The sequence below is a fragment of the Gobius niger genome (assembly GCF_951799975.1).
Source record: "Gobius niger genome assembly, chromosome: 7".
NCBI classification, from domain to species: Eukaryota; Metazoa; Chordata; class Actinopteri; order Gobiiformes; family Gobiidae; genus Gobius; species Gobius niger.
The window spans coordinates 21,872,647-21,893,031 of NC_136858.1; the positions used below are offsets into that span (position 1 = coordinate 21,872,647).

Below are 20,385 nucleotides of genomic sequence, written 5' to 3' on the forward strand. Positions count from 1 at the left end.
TGCTGTCAATCACAGAGTCAGAGTCCCGCCCCCCTCATTAAGAAGGTAAACAATAAAGAGAGCCGATGAGTGACGTGACCAGGCGGAGCAGGCTGGGTAACCAGACACGCAGGAACAAACAAAACAGCCTGCAGCAATGCACAAGCCACACCCACCGAAAAGCCCCGCCCCTGTGGACATAGTGAGGTTAAAGAGGGGAGACTTGGAGGCAGATCTTACAATCCCGTTGGATTAGCCCCCTTTGCGCTCTCTCTATTGGGGCACCCAGGATCGTGCTCAGACAGTGGGCGCGTATTCAGATAACCCTGGTTGTGCACGCAGATGGTAACCATGTGAGTCTGCACCGGCCACACAAGAATGCGCTGGTTCAAATCCCCATGAACCCCTCCCCTCGGCCTCCACTCAAATGTATTCAAAGACACCAAAAGCCACGTTTTCAGGGAGCAATGAGAGAGAAAGCGAGCCAACCAATCAGGGCACTGTCCGGGGCCCGCTGGTGTCACACTTCTGTTTACAGTCAAACAGGGAAGAGCTACAGGTTGCTCTTGAGTTTAACGTAGAAGAATGACAGGAATCAAACTCCAAACTTAGACAGACGCCAGCCTTCTTTTCCTTTCCCTTGCTTATACTCAATGTCCCACAAGCAGCTTTTGGCTGAGATTCAAGTAGAGGTAAGAGACAAAAAACGTCACCAGAGGGGGAATCGAACGGGTACGATAAAATGACACAGACACTAAAGTATGATATAGATTTAGAGATAACATCAATATATCCTAAAATGCACAATCATAAGAACTTAGACATACGGTTAAAATGATGTTATGATGTGCTATGTGCCAGGGTGGTGCGGTGGTGAAGCGGTTAGTGCTCTTGCCTCACAGCCTTTCTTCTGAGTGCTCTATTTTCCCCTAAAAACGAACAATAGTCGTGATGAATGAGAGTGTGTGTGAGTGAGCCCTTGGCTATAATCTGGCATGGCCTGTTTACATACATGGCCCATGTGTGTTCATTAAGGCACTGTCACGACCAAATAAACAAATACATTATTCAACCATTTCTAACATTAAAAGTCTTCTAAACTAAACAAACCTGACTTCTTCCCTATTCCTCTGTGTGCCTCAAATAACTATCACTGAAAATCCTGCACAAATCACCTCACAAAATAAACGAAATTAACGAGTAGAGTTCAGCGGCTCGTGGAACCAGTGCTACTTGTTATCGGCTGTTCCAGTCAACTAGCGCCCTGAAAGAGCTGGCGACATCATCAAAAGTGGCGGGTGTGATAGGATTCCTCAGTGAACCTAATCAATCAGGGTCTGTAGCGCTCTGCCCCGATGTGTTACAAAGCCCAAATAGATTTACAAATGCGCTGTGTGTTTGGAGGTGGGAGTGTGGCTAGTGGGAGGGGTGTGGAGAGGGATAAGCTCCTGCATAGGATTACATATTGATTTTAAACATATAAAAAAGCTTATCATATCAAACCGTAACAGGAAAAACTCAGGGACCCGGCTATGCATAAATCCCTTTTAGAAGCCAGGAGGGCGTCCACTTTAAAACATGCACGCACACAGGCCCATCGGCGGACCCCGACGCGAGCGCGGGTACATAGGTGTGAATTGGTAAGCAGATAAAGAGGCCATCGTGGATCAATTTTGTGAGAGCGTGGCATACAGATGGCACTGTTCTACCTGGCACTGCACCAATGAGGAATATACAGGCAAGTTTTACTGACCATGCTCAGAAAGACCTTTGTAATTTCATAACTACCACAAAACATCATCTAAAAATTGCTATTCTAAACTCAAAGTCACGGGTATCCCGTTGTGCAGTACGGAGATTGGAAACGAAAGTGAAAAAGTGATGGATGTTTGTTACAAAACGGTAGCATTGTCCCTAAAGTGACTTTCAAAGCAGTACAGACTAAAACTAAAGGATCAGACTACTTTTGTGTGTACACCAACTTGCATGTTTTACATTTTAATATCTCTAAGTGTTCAAAGCAGTATTACGGCACAAATCATTCGTCTATTCAGGACTTGTGTCGAGAATACAACGGTCACCTTGAGTGGCAGGATTCAGTATTACACTATGAAACATTGAACATACATTACATGCAGCTAGCGGAGTACTTATTAGTCCAATTAGCACTATAGCACTAGCATGCAGACGAGACGTGTATTTGACCAAGTAAACTCCATTTAGGGAAGATGCAACTAAATTAGTCATAGCGCGCTAAACCCCAAGGCCAGAGGTGGGTAAGATTTCAGGACAGTCGTGTGCAGTTGTATCTTTTTCCTCACCTTCTGTGCAGTTGGTCCTGCATCAGGCGCTCTTATACTCCACATTCGCCTCCCATCAAACACTCTTGTGTACATTTATATTTACAATTAGGATGAGTATAGGGTTGTGTTCTTCAGTAGTTCATCAGATCAGTTTTAGTCAACTGTATCAGTGTTGTGTACATTTTAAATGTGGAAAAAGTATATAAAAATAAATGGTTTACTCTTACCCTGACCAATGCAAATAACAAATATAAAAGATGTTGTGGCAATTATGCCTCTAACATGCAGAGGCGTGACAGTGTTTATTGGTTTGTGATGCTTTAGGACTATTTTAACAATGACCAAGTATTAACACTAAAGCATTTTGTTAGAAAAAAAAAAGTGCAGTGAAATGTTACACAACAAAGGGTAAGGATAATATACAGTGGGGAAAAAAAGTATTCAGTTTCACATGGACATTCTATTGGATTTTGGCCAAATACTTCTTTTCCCCACTGTATTTATCTTATGTGACTGTTTTTAACCTGTGATTTCATTTTTAGGAGAATACTGGCCTGAGAGGCAAAATGCAGATTGATTTTACGGTGCCATTATCCTTAGCACAGTATTATCAATATGGAAAGACTCTGGTGTAAATTGTTTGGGACGGACTTTCACTGGAATAATTGTTGCTGCTTGGATTAAGCTCACCTTGTTTGAGTCGTCTGACAACTAAGTTTAACAACAAAGCGCTAAAGCAATGTGATATGAAGTCTTTAAAAACGTTATTTGTGTTTGTGTTTCTGCAGCAGCATACCTGGTGCTTTATCGACATGTTATTATTTAGTTTTGACAAAATAGCTTGTTGTTGTCAGCCATGTAAAACCCGCCCACTCACAGCAATACTGCCGTGCGATTGGTCCTAATCATCAGAGGATCTGAGCCTGGACGTATCAGTTCCACCTTTTAAGATGGATTTTTCATGAGAATGTAAATTTAGATCTGGCAACAATCCAGCTTGCTGCACAAGGTTAGGAAACTGGAGCCCCCTGAGGAAACCTGCGCAGACTCTGGGAGAACATGCAAACTCCACAGAGAATGATCACACGTGCCCAGGATCGAACCCAGGACCTTCCTCTGAGGCGACAGCGCCGACCCCTGCACTAGCGAGGGGATGAATGCGGGAAGATATTTTTCATGCAGGTGAAATATGAATCTCTGTCTTTGTTTTGGCCAGACAATTCAGCAATGTTCAAACAGTTTCTGGACACAACAGAAAAGTTGTATATTTTGTCACTGAACGAGAAACTGAAAATGTACAAACAGGAGGACCTCTCCTCAGCAGCCCAGCCCTATCTGTGGCTGCTGCAGAGAGCTGGCGTAGCTGAATGTTAAGTGCTTTCCTTAGGCCAGCTGATAAGTTAGACAGCGGCAAATCCAACAAGTCCACATGAGGCGGAGAGGAGAGAGGTGACACCACACTGCACCTACCTCCACTCATCTCCACTCTTTCCATTAGCACGCGAGGATACGGTTTACACTGTGTAAAAGTGAGGAACAAAATAATGTATGGAAAATCAATATTATTATATTTTATTAGAAAAGTTTAGGACAGCACAGGATATTATGCAAAGCCAATTTTCTTCTTTCCCTAGTGAAGTATCTTTGGTTTGTGCCTCAAAATGGCAATGGTTCGCAAACTTTCATTACAGTACTACTACATTCAACTCATGACTAAGTAGTTTAACTTAAGGTCTAACCTAGAAAAATATGAAAATAGTTTTACTGATGTAAGGTGACTTTGAGTGTCTAGAAAAGCCCAAATAAATCAAAATGTATTATTATTACCGCCTGAAGCAGCGTACCCATAACACAGCTGCAGTAGAGAATCCTACTCAGCATAGTCATTTCCAAGTCCAAAGCGCAAAGTAATAGGCAACAGCAGAGTAACAGAAGAGAACAAAAAATAATACAATTTGTAAAGAAATCTGAAGATGCACAATGACATGGAGAGGCTCAGAGCGGCGCGCGAAGCAGAAAAAGTAAAACCCTTGCCTTTGACAGCAGCTGGAGCCGAGCAGCAGTTCAATAAAGATAAATAAATAAAACGGCCCGGCGAAGACAGAGGGAAATCAGCGGCGCGGAGTCGGGCACGCACGTCTGCTCCCCGCCTGCCCCCTCCTTTCTTGCTAATTACAATTGATTTATTATGGACCAGGTAGCTTATCAGGTGCCCAGTGTAATTACAATGGGTGTCCGAAGGCTGTACGCGGAAGAGGGGGGGTCGGGTAAAGGGGTTGGCGGTGGTCAATGTCGAATGGCAAAATCAATTAGCATTGATTTGGCAAAAGGTTCATTTTGCCAAAGAGGACGCCGTCGAAGGGGATTAAACTTGCCTGGCCCCATGACAACTTTGATGTGACACAATGGCTGCATTTCTGGCTGCGCCGCAGTTAACAAGCTTTCAATAATTTACCTGCATTTGGATTTGTAAAACCCCACACAGCCTTTTCTCTGTGTCGCTGTGGCTAAATTTCAACTCAGGCATCAGCTAACCATGTCTAGGAAGGAAACAGATAGCATTGATCAAGTATCAACGGGTGAAATCCCTGGCAAGCGCGCATCTTAATCCTCATCAAGAAGTCAACGTAGAATTTAAATGATCCAGCTTTAGGCACAAAATGAAGGTAACATGCAAAGAGCGACAAAAACATTTCAGGACAGCTCCTGCTTAGAAATCATTGGTATTTAAAAAAAAAAGTGGTCATATATAACAACTCACTGGAATAAAAACATTTGAGAAGAGTAAAACAGTTGCTGTAGCTTCTGATTAAATAATGTGACAGGCTGAACCTTGTTAAGTTTCTCTGTCAGCATGTTGTCAGATTATTCTGTTTGCTTTTATTTCCAGTGACTGACGCTAATCCTTGGCTCCTGCATTGTGCAGAATTTAATTTGAGTGGCGCTACCTGGTTTTGCAAATACAGCTAATGGATAAAAGTTGAGAATTACGCCTGCGTCTGACACCTGCCGGCACCTTATTAAAACAGTGTGGGTGTGTGGCTTACCCTCGATGGCCAGCATGGCTCTGAGCTCCCTGTTCAGCAGTTCAAAGCGCCTCTCCAGATCATGCTCTTTCTCCCTGTGGCAAGAGTTGGGGAGAGGAAAAAACACAGGCAGTGAGCGACGACAAACTTCATCAATATGGTAATGACTAAATCATTAAGCACTTAAAGAAACCTACAATAAACATTGATTCTGCTAGTCTCCTGGACCTGCACTGGCTCCACATTAATCTACTGCACACGGCTGATACACCGAGTGGATAGAGCCCTGGGATAGAGCCCGGACAATATTTATAATTATTGTAACAGCGACAACGGGTGCCGTCACAACATATTTCATAGTAATTGGCAATATTTCAATTATGTCAGATAGCTTTGATTGTGATACACGTAAAAACAATGAGCCTCCAGGCAACTACTTTGTTTACCTTGCTAATATGCTACTGTATTTCAAGACGTTTCTTTTGTGATTTTAACACCTAAAACAGAAGTGGTAAAATGATCAGGTATCTACAGGTCGAGCACGAGCGGTGAAACCTTGTTATATTCAACCCAAAGCAAAGTAACTAATGTAAAGAAACAGAACAGGTGACCTTTCACAGCGTGTGTGTTCACAGATCTATGTGATTCGCGTGTATATGGAGCACAAATTAAATTCCTGCCCCTTTTTTTTTTTCAGACATATTATAAAATGAGCTAATTTGGCCCTTAATAGAATTTGTCCTTCACAGGCGCTTTTCTGTTCTGCCTCCACAAAGAGAACAGAGAGGGCTCATAATCAGGCCCCTCCGTCAATTGGCCACTTTAAAAGCCTCCCCTTTCCCACGATGTAATGTGATTATGAATACTGTACTTCAAATCTCCCCTCCGCTCGCTCTCTCGCTCGAATGACGAAATCTCAAACGAGAGCGGGGAGGGGAAAGTGCGCCTCACCTGCTGCCACAGCTGACCACGCTCAAGAAGACCCGCGATAGAGTGACGATCGCTACATTTCTATTGATTTCATCTGATCCCACCCGCGTGTCAATCAATGAGCGCATAGACACAGGGGATGAATGGAGTGCAGGGATGACCCCCCCCCCCCCCCCCCCTCTCCTGCGCGGCTTCAACCAGTCTCATGTAATTCTTAAAGAGAAACCGTTTGGGATTTGCAAAAGCGTCTAAGCACAGCAGGAATTAGCTCCAATGCCGTGATCAGTCGACTGTCCATGTTTTAAGTTACACAGATGACCCTGAGCACCGCCTAAAGGAGCCCGAGTGCCACAGTTTGCGAACCACTGCTGGGTGCATGATACAAAACGACGAGCTCTAGTGATACTGAGTACATTTCCTAAGAAGTACTTAAAAGAAATCGTGCAGAGGTTCACATAATGATGGTACAATACATACAGCAGAGAAAGCTGGTTCTGTCTCCGGATGAGAGCATTCTTCTTATTGACCAACATGAACCACTCCTGCATCATGGATTCCTCCTCCTCCTTGTTGTTTCCTGAAGAAAGACAAATCAGAGTTAGCTTCAACGTCCTTGGAAAAGCACGCGCTGGTAAAACACTAAAAGGTCACAGTAAATAAGATAAAAAACAATTATGAAAACCATACATCTATAAAGACTGTAATATGTTAAAAGCCATGACTCCCCGTATGCCGTTTCTCAGCCCACTGCCGCACACACACGCTCACTTAAGTGTGTATATTCACTGTGCAAACATTCATGTTTCACACCATGACTTCACAACGTCAATATGGCTTCAACCAGGCCGGGATTAACTCCACGATCACTGTCAAGCCGCTCACTGTTGGGCAATACATATCCAGCAATAACTCAGCAGGCCTCCAGAAAAGACCTAACACAGCTCTGAGAGTTTCCCGCGCTTACAGTAATACCTGCTCAGCCCGCGGTGAGTTAGCAAGCCTCTGATGCATGGCTAATATGAGCTTGGCCTTCGCCTGCGGCTAAAGCACTAGCTCTAAGTCACAGGCTTCAGTGGGATACACAGCTGATACCGACACTACACATCAACCAGAAAGATAAGTGCGGCCACGGTAGAGACCACAGGATCAGCTCAGCCTTCACATGAATATCACTGAGACGAACAATTATAACAGGCTTTCGGGTCTTTTACATTTTTGTTCTTTGTAAAAGATGTTTCCATGAGTTGCAAAGAATAGAGACTATTAGTTGGTTTACAATTTTACACATGATGGGGGACAGTTTTTCAGAGGCCGGCAGAGTCAGCCTTAGCCACTAGGCTTCCATGGCATTGGCGACAGTTTTCTGCGTTTTTTGCAGCCTCCATCTAAATTCAACAAATTAAGCCTGTAGAATGTTGTGAGGTCACCTGAAACACTGCAAGTAACAATAGGCTTGACGCGGTATTTCCTGAACAATGGCCAGACAGTTGTGGAACAATGAGAGACTTAAGATAAACTTCCACTCACATTCATTCAATTTGATTTATCCGCTTGCCACATGCCTTAAGAAGCGATTCAAAAGTACCCCATGAAATGTGTTGTTATTATCAGATGTATTTTTTAACAATTTAGTTAATCCTGTTGCAACACATTCAGGAACAAAATGCCATCAGTTAGTAACATGGTGGTCATTTCTGCGGGGACATGAGCTGAGGCTGTGGCCGCTTTATCAGTAAAAGCAGCGTTCAAGCTCAGCACATCTGTGAGCGATAAAGAGAGATGAAAGATCATCTTATATGAGCTTTTGTATTTCATCTGCAGCTTTCTCTCGAGACACGTGAATAGCTTTGCTGCCATGGCAGCCAGCTAAACAAAGTTATTGAATAAAATGTTTAATTAAATGGACTTGCACTTGGCCATGAAGCATTATAACAGGTTATAAAAACACAATGGGTAGGTTAGCAACAGCAGTCGTGGGATAAGGCCTTTTCCGTTGGTATTTTTTATATTGTTGCCGGCAATGAAAGGCAGCCATGAGAATGTGTGTGGACACTAGCGGCTGTGTGGACATAGGAGATACTCTGAGCCAGCAGATGTATGTAATTTCATTTAGGAGGATAGAGAAGAGGGGCGGGAGGGAAGGCGCAAGAAAAGTGCGTATGAAAGAAAGCTCTGGGATTTAGCAGAAATCGGGGGCTCGTGGATTACTGTAGTCAACTTTGAAACGGACGACACTCGGAGGGGGGATAAAGCCGGCGCTGACAGGTCATTGTGTTGCCTCGAAGTCAAATAAAACAAGCAAATAATAATGGCAAATATTAAGCTCCTGTGACATTGTGGCGAGGCAGGCTGGAAGACGAAAGGGGGATTATAAAGCTATATCCCCCACCGCTCGGCAGCCGGCAGCCACCAGACAACCAGCCAACCACCGGCCACAATTTATGAAAAAGAAGAGGAGACGACGCAGGGGAAGGAAGAGGCGAGGTCAGAGGATAGGTAGGGGCAAGCACAGAAGGGAGCAGGACATGGGACAAGGGGGAAGGACAGAAGGGAGAAGGTGACGGGACAAGGGGGAAGGACAGAAGGGAGAAGGAGATGGGACAAGGGGGAAGGACAGAAGGGAGAAGGAGACGGGGCAAGGGGGAAGGACAGAAGGGAGAAGGAGATGGGACAAGGGGGAGGGACAGAAGGGAGAAGGAGACAAGAGGAAAGCAGGTGAGTGGATTCAGAGCACATAGGAGGGGACGGCTTGACAGCTGCTCCACTTGCTCCTCCTCACGCAGCCTCTCCAGGGCTGACCTCTGACCCATGACTCTACCTGACTCTTCAAGAGACACATGCATTTGGAGAGGAGCACTCAATACAGTCATGATATTTGGAGTTTAAAGAACTCAGAATATAGTAATTTATAAACTGTCAAAACGTGAGTTTTGTTTTACTCTAATGAAAAAAAGAAAGAAATAATCTATTTATTACCAAGAAATTCAAGGAGTCCGAAGGGAATGTAATGCAGGCATAAAACAATACAGAGACTTATTCAATCCCCAATGAGACCACATTATTTCATTATAACAAATGCTCCAAGTAAGTGGCATATGTTAGATTGGGCAAAGAGAAAAGTGTTGAATGTTGTGTATCATCAAGACAAATGGTGTAAATATCGCTGGCAAACACAGCTGACATTGTGTCGCGAGTCCAGCCCTGGCTCCGAGACACAGCATCCATGCTGGCTCTCAGGGGGCCATATTGGATCAAAGCATCTGGCAGTTTGGCAGGAGGCAGTCAGGGTCTTGCTGCTTGCCTTACAGAACGCTTCTCTGTGTTCAACACAGAGCGGGGCAGGGAGGAAACAGGCCAGTGTCTACTGAGACGACGGGCAATACATTTGGCAAAGGTACAACGTTTGATCAAGACATCAAAGGGTTAGAAGAAATATGCCTGATGCAGATACATTGGGTTTCCCCTTGCAATAAACTTTTATCATCATTAATATCATGTTTGCTGCTTCTGGGTGATCCACGTGTTGACGATGGTGAGAAAGCACACAAGATACAATCACCTCCGACACATAGACACACAGTCGCTCTGGCAAGATACAACTGATACACACATCGCGACAACTGCTCTATCTGATCGCCCGTCTGCTGCGCTCTTGTTTCACTCTCTCCGTCTCCCACTCCGACATGACCGGGATTCAATGACACGACCCACATTATCCCATACGTCAGGAAGCAAGGCTGCTTAGCATGGTCGATTGTTTGGAATGAGTGAAATCAAAACAACACAAAAGAAGAAAGGGCTGGAGAGGAAAGAGAATCCGAATGAGCATCAATAGCCAAATAAGATTAAGATAGTAATCTTGGTCACTTTTCAATTCGTTTAGAGAGAAATAATGAAACCATCCCCGAGGTGGACAGACCAAAGCTGATGGCGGTGACGCACTGATTATATGTAACTTTTCTTTTCCTGTCTCTGCACCACGGAGAAAGAAACAGATTTGTTATTTTAATTACAATTGACTGTTTCTAGTTCAGATATGATCTAATCTCTAGTGTGGGCACTGGGCATTGTTACAAGTGTCCAACACTGGAATATGGTCAATCCAGCCTCAAGACGTGACAATCTAGTGTACTTTATATGATGGGCCAAAACAATTGTAAAAGCTTATGGCATATTATTATTCGAATGAGCAGGGAGGAAAGTTACTTGCTCTGGTTTTCATGGTAGGTGCCCATAAGGAAATCTGTTTAGAAAAGTTAAGCGGTCAAATGCAAAAGTTAGGGAATAATATTTGAGGAGAAGGCTGAATACTTTTGTTTAAAACAGTTCGGAACGGCAAAAGACAAACATTAAAAGCTGTGATTAGTGCGCAGACATCTCATTTGTTATGCCGCCATTTTGCCATTTTAATCCAATAGGTGCTAATCCAATTTGTCTATTGGACATGTAAAAAGGCCAAGGAGGAGGAGGACCGAGTAGAGGAGGAGGAGAGAAAGGGAGGAGATCTTGAACTTCTCTTGTGTGTCAAAGTCCCTGTGTTTTATTTCGGGACGCGCCACACTCGTCTGTCTCTCCCATGGCTGGCTTCATCCGAGCGCCGGGCCCGTCTGATATCAGCGGGGATCAGGCAGATGAAAGCCAAAGATGCATGAAAGGGAACGGCGAGAGGAGGAATAAAAAGAACAGGATGAACATTGTTTCCTGTGATTAGGTAAGAGCTCGTTAAAAGGCTGTCACTGTGGCGGTGTGAATATGCATGACAGGGGCCGGCCTAATCAGACGGGGCGACCGGAGGGGGCGAATTGTGCGTAAGGAGCCGAGTGAAGTCTTGATTTAATTAATGTGAGTGCAGGCCTGGCTTATTAGGGAGGAGAGAGCGGCTTGTATGCAGGGAAACAACCAGGCCCTGAGATATCATATTAAAGGTAAAGCAGCAACAACTAGGCTAGAAACTTCTGGATAACCTAAAAACGCACAAAATGTTTTAAGAATATTTCACGAACACCAAGTAAATGTCATAAATACCCAAAGTATATGTCAAATAAAGCAACACAAGCTGCATTTTTGCACTTGCCAAGATTACAACACTTGTGTGTATAAAAATCAAGCCAAACTCACCCCTTGCACACATGTGAGTCCTCCTGCTCGCTCCTTTTCTATTGGCCTCTCTACTGGAGTGGTGCTGAGGGCCATTTCCAATAGAGGCTTGTTCGAGGCCTTTTTAGTCACCCTCAATAGCACAATGATCCCGGCATATAGAGCAGATTCCTGCTTTATTGAACCTGTGTATATTGTCCGCTGAATGGAGCACATTAACCGACTCACACTCACCTCCCCCCGGAAACGTAAAATACGAAGAAGAAGAAGAAGAAAAAAAAAAAAGAGAAAACGAGAAAAAATCTCCCTCCTTACACTGCACCACAATGGCTGCCTTTTCCACCGGTGTCATTTGTCAACCTCTGCTTGCTTTGCAGCGCACAATGGAGAGACGTGGAGGAGCAGGAGAGGGCTTTGTGTGTGGCTGAGAGTTTGGGGGCAAATGGGTGAATTGACTCTTAAAATCATAAGTGCGAATGTATAATTATTTCAGTCTAATTTCTACACAGCGGCTCTCTGCAACAGCAGCAGGAGCAGCAGGTGCGTCTATTCACACGCCATGATCAATAGTTGATCAATAGTTTTAACTCTTTACAGACTGACGGGTGTCTTATCAATAATATGACAAGGAAGAGTGTACTGTAGACAACTGCCATTTAGCTGCATGTGTAAAAACAGGCAGATCTATCATCAAGTCGACCTGAGGTGCTCAAATATTTCTTGAAGAATTGCCTTGAATCCTGCTTTCACGACAATAATAAGGAGCGATTCTCAAAATCATTTTCATTGCTGTGAAAATGAACGGGTGGAGAGCTGTTGGGAGAGTTTGTCGAGTCTAATGCTTTCCATGTATATTCTTGTCTCTTGTCTTCATTACTGCACTTTGCTGAGTACACAGACCACACATACACGCCCTTGGACAAATACATCTGACCCAGAGCTAACAGTAGACCCACCTCGAGACACCTCCACCTTCCTTGGCAAAGACAAACAGCTCACAGAATGTACTCTGGGGAGATTAAACCTTAAGAGAATATTCGGATAGCTAATAAGGAAAAAGAGAAAAGTAAACTACTAAACGATAAAACTCGTACATCACAGTATTGGTAAATGTTGTTCTTAGCAGTAAAGAGTAACGCGGGTCGTCTTGTGATCAGAGGGTCGGCGGTTCGAATCCCACAGGTGCACACTGTCGTTGTGTCCTTGGGCAAGACACTTCACCCACCTTGCTTCCAGTGTCAATGGGTCCTTGATGTAAAACGCTTTGAGTGCCTACAGCAGATAGAAAGGCACTATAGAAATGTGACCATTTACCAGTTACCAAATGCATGAAGCAAAATCACATACTGTCATCATCTTAAACCGTTCGATAGAAAATCAAGTTCAAATTGGAGTTTTAAAATGATACAAAACCGGGATACAACCTAAATCATGAGTGCGACTATTTAGGTCATGTCCTTGAGAAAAGGAGGATTATCATGTGAAAAAACCTTCTAACTCTGTAGTTTAGACCTTTACAAAACGTGTGACTCTTATCTTAGTTTAGCAGATCATATAACAAGAATGAAAAAGTTTTCTGTGACGCGACTCTTTTCTTTGAAAACAAAAATCGTGAATCCAGTCGTAATCACAGCATGTTAAAAATCGTCAAACCAAATGTTACTCAACACCACACATACACCTCTGTACACTATTGTTCACACAAGTGACATGGAAGATTACTGAAACAGAAAAATGTCTCAATAAAACTACACTATCAGCAAATCTGCCCTCTATAGAGCAGCCCTATGTCCATTGCTTCTACACCTATAAGTCTGGCCCGATGGAGTGAGCGGGTGACATCATTGAAAGAGCGCGGGTCAATTATTGGAAACAAACGGACCGCAGACAATAAACCTAAATGGCATTTCGAAGTATTTTCTCTGTTTGTCTCGCTGCGCCGACTGAGCCGTGACAGTCACACAAATGCACCGGTCGTCAGCGCACCCCCCCCTCCTCCTCCACCCGCGCAAACCTCCCGCTCCATCAAATTGTGTTTTTGCTACAAATCAATAAACATTATCAGAGAGTGGCAGACTATGGGCTGGTGGAGGCAGTTTGAGTTGTGTTTTTTTTTTTTTTTTTTAAAGCCCAGACCGGCCTGTTCCCATCACGCAGCGGGGGCGAGAAGGCCACGGCAGGAATACTAACAAAAAAGTGGCAGTAAAGTCAATCTAAAAGTAAACAAATAAGCAGTACTATGGGGCGAGAGATGTGTTAAGTTTGCGTGAAAGGTACACAGTTGATATAATTAGATGCTTAGGCGATTCAGTTGAAAAATATGATATATGATTGTCAGAATGAAAACACAAAAGGCCACAGCGTCCCAAATCTGTCTGATCCTTTAATCTTCAGTATGAAAAGTGCCAGCTCCCGTAATATTTCACGAGAACCTTTTACATGGCTCTAAACAGGTGATTTTTCAACCTGTCCCCACTTGGCTTGGGGCTGGAAAAGGAAAATCGCAGGGGCCTGCCATGCACATTTTATTCAATTACCTCGCTCATTATTGTCTGCGTGTTCATTACTGCTATTATCATCATGCCTTTGCCTCTGCAGCCCCCTCTTTAGGCTATCTCAGACCTGTGTGTGGCTGTGTTGTCGGGTGAAGAGGAGGAAAAAGGAGCGGCAGAATTGAGAGTCTTTTTTACAAGGCCAGAGCACTTCAGGTAATTAATATAGCGAGAGGGGGCAGGCGAGGGGAGCAGCCAATATGTGCACGCCTGTGTGTGTTTTTGCAGACAGCCTGATTGGGGAGCTCACCTGCTGATACCCCCTAAAAGGTATTTCATTAGCTCAGTCTTTTACCATACAAGCAGAGGAACAAAGCTCCGTTACGCCTGTCTCCACTCCAAGTGGACGGGGCCCTCCAGGACGTCCTATAGCTGTGTGTGGGGAGAGTATAAAGAAGAGCAGGAGAAGAGGCTATCCCCGTTCATAATCTCATGACAAAAGGCAAAAAGGCATCATCCTATTAACGGCGTGATCTTCAACCGGCTCATTCTAGCTGCTTTCCACAGGGGGCTCTCTTTTATTATTAAGGTGAGTGGGTGATAGGGAGCTCCCTATTAGCCCTGGGACAAGGATAGGTGTGGAGGGGGAGAAGACGCAGGCAAGACCCCATGTAGTGTCCTGCCTGATGCCTTTCACCATTCTTCACAGAAGAGTCTTGGTGTTTTAGACCTCTGCTTCTCGCTTCCATTAGCCCTAAGAGGCAGAGTGTGAAAGTACCTTCAAGCACAACAAACCAGCACTAATGCTCAGTGAGGAAAAAAGCTTCAATTTTCAACAGCAAGGAAACATTATTTGATTGACCACAACATCCATTAAGAGATCAAACAATGAATAACACCACTAAAATGGATGCTCACCAGTGATGTGGCATTTGGCAATTCCTTTAAACACTTGTAAATATGTCAAATACATTACAATTTGCCATTAACACTGCACGAATCAATCAGTCGGCATTCGTTTAGGCCTATAACACCGGCCCTAACTCCAGTCACTGTCCACAAGCAGAGCTGCTCTAGTCATGTTATCCTTCACATAATGAGCACAAAACTTAAACACACATTATCAAGACACTTTAAAATAATGTTTAGGATAATCTGTCGTTTTTTTCAAGCCATGTCCGGAACAAAGTTGGTAATAAATAAGCAGCTGTTTCCATATGTCTGAGAGAGAGAAGATCTGTGAGTGAGAAGAGGGAGAGATTAGCCTGTTTTTTTAAGTTTTAAAGGTTTTGTCTTGCACTCTGCAGGGGACCAGCTGTAGCCTAAGGTTATACAGCAAAGAGGAGGGAAAATGCTATTTGTGAATGAGTCTGGTGTGCTTACACACAAGAACCAACAGCAAAACGTGGAGAGTAATTTCAATTACAGACTACATACAACTTTTTTAATGTAGGGCTCGTTTTAACTATTTATAATGTGGTACTTTAGATAAAAATAAAAAAAACACAATTCCATACTACTGAAAAATAAATGGAGGTGCTTTTAATATTTATTTTATCAATTACTGAATACTAAACCTTTCAAACAACATAAATGCGCACTAGTAAAGCAAACCACCAGCGATATCAAACTATTATTAGACACGTACAATTATATAAAAAAAAAAAAAAAGGTTAACTAAGGTTATCTAAAAGAAGAGAACTTATTGTTTGTCAAGATGCATGTTTTATGAGGCATTTTCTACATCTATATTGACATTACATTTCATTCTATTTTTTCAGCTGTAAAGTTAGGCAATATGGCTGTGGGATTCTACAATACTTTGAGTGACCAAAGTAAAGTTTTTGTAGGACATTTATTTAAAATTTGATGTAATGGATGCACTGCTCCTCACTCCTTCCCCTTACATTTCAGAGCCTTACACACACGCCTCGTCTCATCGTGGCGCTCCTTTCTGCTCTGGATCCAGCAAAAAAAAAGCGTGCGATGACCTGGGTGTGTAGCTTATTAACCTCTCCATCAGTTCTTATCAGTCTATGAAAAGCCCAGTCATCTGCCACTCCTCTCCAATCTCAGGGCACTTCTTTATTTTTTTTATTTCTCCTCCTCCTCCTCAAGTCAGGTCTATAATTCAATCCACGTGCAAATCATTTTAGGTTCGGGGGCGCACGTTTGCACTTTCGCCCCCTTCGCCGCAAACGGGTATCAGAGGTACCGTTTTGTCAACCTTGAAGCGGTGCGTTTCAAGGTTGGCCCACTGAATACATCAACAAGAAAAGGTGGGCCCGTGCATGTGCGCTCCTCCATGCATGAAGAGTGTGCGTCCGGGTGCGGAATAAATTAATGGCTGATTTCTCCCCTGGCTTTGATGGCATTAAGAGCCCTCTTCTCCTCAATGTACCGCGTTAAATGCTTTTCTCTTTTCGTACTTTTTTCCCCCTCCGTTCTTTCCTCCTTTTTTTTTTTTGACAAGCTGGGCCACCCAGCAGAAAGCAACTGATGCAAAACGCCGGAGTAATCCCCCACTCCATCCACCACCCTCCCGCAATCTTTAGTCTTTTGACACAGTGGCCATTATCTGTGGGATTTAGCTAAACCAAACCTTCATGTATTTGTTAGGGCCTGGGTTCGTTTTCTCTTCTGACTGCTCCTCTTGAGAGTGTCGCCTTGCTGGGGAGGGAGGGTTACATCATGTGTACAGCTATGTGGAGACAGAGGGAGGAGAGGGGGTCTGCAGCAAACCATCTGTTTGGGACTCTTCCATTGGAAGATCAGAGAAGCAAACTAAAAAGGTGGAGGTATAATGCCTTCTCTTCTTCTCAGGACAAGACAAAAAGGTCCATGACGTCAACACCCATATCCTTAACTGAAAGAGTTTCATTAAATGTACATTGGGTAAAGGAAGCATTATACACCTCTTTATTTATTGATTATGTTGTAGTTTGATACAGAAAATGAAAAAAAGAAGTTTATTCTAAAGAAGTCTGCACACAAGCGTATATAGAGGCTCTTATCACAGATTTAGATTCACGACTGCTACACAATAAAGTGGAACTATCTAAATGTCTGAAAACTTTAAAACAAAACATTCAATTAAGTAATGGGGCAGGGGTGTGTATGTACGTTAACTTTCTCAGTATCTCTGTGTTGCAATAGGAAAAAATTTGGGTACAAGATTAGTTTATACCTGAAGACGGTAACCATTTAAAGTTTGTGTTACTACGTACAGTATGTACTGTATCAAATTAATTCTCCACTCATGAATGTGGAGTCTTCTCCCTCTCTAGTAAGGAACACATGTGCATCTGCCTTGACCACACTCGGCCCCAGAACTAAAAAACATTGTTATAGGATCAGTGTGAAAGCTCAGAGTTAAGCCAGGGCTTCGTGAAGCTAAGCCAATGTTAAGTCAGGTAGTTTAGTCCATGGAGAATGCGAGGTGTGAAACACGCCAGGGGCTTTACAAAAGGCGGAGAAGACCGTGTTGGTTTAGGGCTAAAGCAAACTTTGACACCTGGGACCGAGTTGTTAATTGTTGATGTGACAACTCCACACTTTGGCAACTCTATTAGTATCTATTGTAGTCAAATGACATCAGGTACAGAATTGTGTCATTGTCTAGTGTTAAATATATTGCACTTGGATTTGTATGTGGTGCCAACTGAGGAGGCAGCCATATGCTGAACTGGTGTACACAATATTTGGCTAACTTTGCACCGATTTGAACTTTTACTTGTGTCTTGAATATCAATTTAAAAAGGTAAGGTAAAGTGTGTTATGGTATGCTTTATTGTCCCCGTAGGTATATAAAAAAGTGCTTCATGTAAGTGCAGATTGGTTGTTTTGTTTTTCTCTTTGCAAGTTGCTGCTTTTGTTAAAACTCTTTGATGGCAGGAGAAGACATTTACTGTAAGACAAGAAAATCCATCGGGTATAGCTTAGCTTTAAGTGTTTGTCATTTTAAAAGAGAAAGCACAGCCATAGCTAATAAATACAAGGTCAATTTTTTAGCCTAATGCCATCCTGTGACATGTCAACTTCACTGCTCAGTGATTCGTTTGAATGCATCTTGTAAACTCCGACAAAGTGAGAGTGATTTGCGGACTTGGACGAGCGATGAGCATAGTCTCCGAGCTGTACGTATAGCAATGCTTCCAATTACTTCATGTTAATGGATTTTTGGGGACATTTGGATGTGTGTGGTGTTATGAAGCTGTGATAACCCCCAGTGGAGAACTCGCAAACGCACTGCTGACAAGACAGCTGCTATCTATTGGCACAAGTGGCCCCGCCTGCCCCATTAGCAAAGCGGGGTGTGTGCATGTGTGTGTGTGTGTGACGTTGGGGAGACTTGACCCCCCGGGGTAGATGTTAGAACAAATTTGAGTGGTGTCATATTACACGCCTTGTGACGGGAGGCCGACGGGAGGCGAATGATGAATTTGCCTAATGAATTAATCTGTGGACCAGTAATGGCTTCACTAACAACATTAGTCATCCCTATTAAGCAACTGGGCTCCCGACTGTATTTGTAGTAATGTGCTGTGCTGTGAAATCATCCTTCACAGCTATTTTTTACCCCCCCCCCCCGTGCGCATGCATTTACAAGACTTGTTGCAGACGACAAATTACAAACGGCTGCATAAATTGACTATTGACTATGACTATTAAGATCAATTTTCTTTAGAAATGCCAAAACATTTATGTTGACATATCCCTCTTAATTGGGCCAATTTCCCCCACTGTGATGGCAACTATGAAAAACAAATCACACCGCCTTTCTAATTTGACTCTCCATTACATTACAAGTGACACCACAACTCTGCCGCCACCCCACTGCCCGGGGCAGCGATTCAATACACAAATACAAAATTGCATAGCTTAAATAGATATTTAAATGGTAATGTATTGGGGAAGACAGCTGTTGGTATTTGTAGCCTGGAGTGCTCATTACAATGGGAAATGGAGAAAAGTGTGTGTGTGGAGGGGGGGGGGGGGGGGGGGGGGGTGACAACGGTAGCATGGCGAGCAGCTGTGTTAGCAAGTGAATGGTGTAATTACAGGCCAAACCTCTGTCATTAACCTGCATTGTCGAGTGCCGCCACATCAGTTACCATAAGAAAGCCTTGATTAATTGACTGCTAGGTAGAAATTCAATTACGGATGCAGGGCAGCAGTGTATAAACCAATGAATCAACTACTCGGAAAACACATCAACTAGGCAGTAAAAAAAAAAAAAAAAAAAATCCTCAGGACATGTTTGAGTGAATTTAAAACATTCTTGTGTTTGCCAAAAGTACTTAGTCTGTGCAATCAAAAGGTAAAGAAAGCTTTTCAATAGTAACTGTGTGCTTTTTTCTTTTTACTTTAGGATCAGTACGAGCAAGGACAAACACCTGCTTCATGCCCTGAATTAAACTAATGTCTTTGTTTCTCTGGATCTCGTGTGTGTTTGGTGTCTGAATAAATGTTTCGGCTGCGGCTACAGTTGTGTCTGAGTTTCCTTGTGTGTGACGATGCATTTGGCAGCACATAGCGCGGTTTGTTGGCCTGGGTGCTACATGGTGTCTCGGGCAGAGAGGCGGCGGATGAAGGCTTTGGCGGGATGCTCCAATAAAGAGCAGATTATCATAAGCGGCTATTGTCCACCTCCCAATTCTCTCCCACGCCAGCCCCCTCCTGCTCCCCCGCTTGGCTGAAAATGTTAATCGGCCCTATCGCTGGCAGGCCAAAAAAAAGGGAGGAGTCTGTGACCCAGACGGGACAACTTTAATTGGTTTAAAATTGACAGAACGATCGGAAAGAGATAAAAGGGCAATAAAAGTTATGCAATCAACAAGCAATCCGTGATGTCGCTTCACTCGGCGATGCGGCAAGCCACGGCCGTCTTTCCAATCGGTCCCCAGGTCCCACCCGTTGACTCCATCCACCCGGCTCGTTTTATCTGAAGATTCTCAGACAATGCCTTGAGGATCCCGTTCCCTAATCTTCCTAAAAATCCCCTTTCATCCCCACTGTTAAAGAATGTATGAAAGCCTGACACCGAGCAAGAGAAAATGGCAGCAGAGGGAGGGGTGGGGGGGGGTAGGAGTGCTGCACATCTGGGACAGAGGGTGGTGTCACTGCGTCCGTTTAGGGGGGGTGGGCGGGAGGCTCGGTTGGACACAGAAGCTCCGCGCAGTCCTTGCAAGTTGTCTAATGAAATTGTTTTGCTGCTCAAACATTCAAATGGCGGAGGAGATTAGGCGGCGAGCGGGAAGCGGAGTGTATCTGACTGGGGTAGCAGGGGGGATGGGGGTTAGGGTTAATCTGTGTTCTGACCCAGTTGAACTTTCAAGTCACACACATGCATTTTCACACAAAACAAAAAAAAAAGCCCAAATCCTTTATTTTGGCCCCTCAAAGGCAAGAAAAAGGCAATAGGTTTTAAAGGAGTGATCCCTAGATTTCTTTTCTTTGCCATGGAGAACAAAGGCGCATTTTCACCAGAAGAGAACACAAATGCATTCCTATGAGCCAATAGTTATCCATGTGATTGGAGCATGTCTTGCATTGTAA

General features: G+C 43.7%; 1 protein-coding gene across 4 annotated transcripts in view; it reads right to left on the reverse strand.

Moving 5' to 3' along the window:
- ehbp1 (EH domain binding protein 1) overlaps positions 1 to 20,385 on the reverse strand; it is a 90,537-nt gene that overhangs the window by 3,176 nt on the left and 66,976 nt on the right. For all 4 annotated transcript variants that reach the window (XM_079560279.1, XM_079560277.1, XM_079560280.1 and 1 more), the window contains 2 exons: positions 6,716 to 6,815; positions 5,330 to 5,403 (listed from right to left, as the gene is read on the reverse strand). In XM_079560279.1, the coding sequence (XP_079416405.1) occupies positions 5,330 to 5,403; positions 6,716 to 6,815 (174 nt within the window). The remainder of the gene's footprint in view (positions 1 to 5,329; positions 5,404 to 6,715; positions 6,816 to 20,385) is intronic.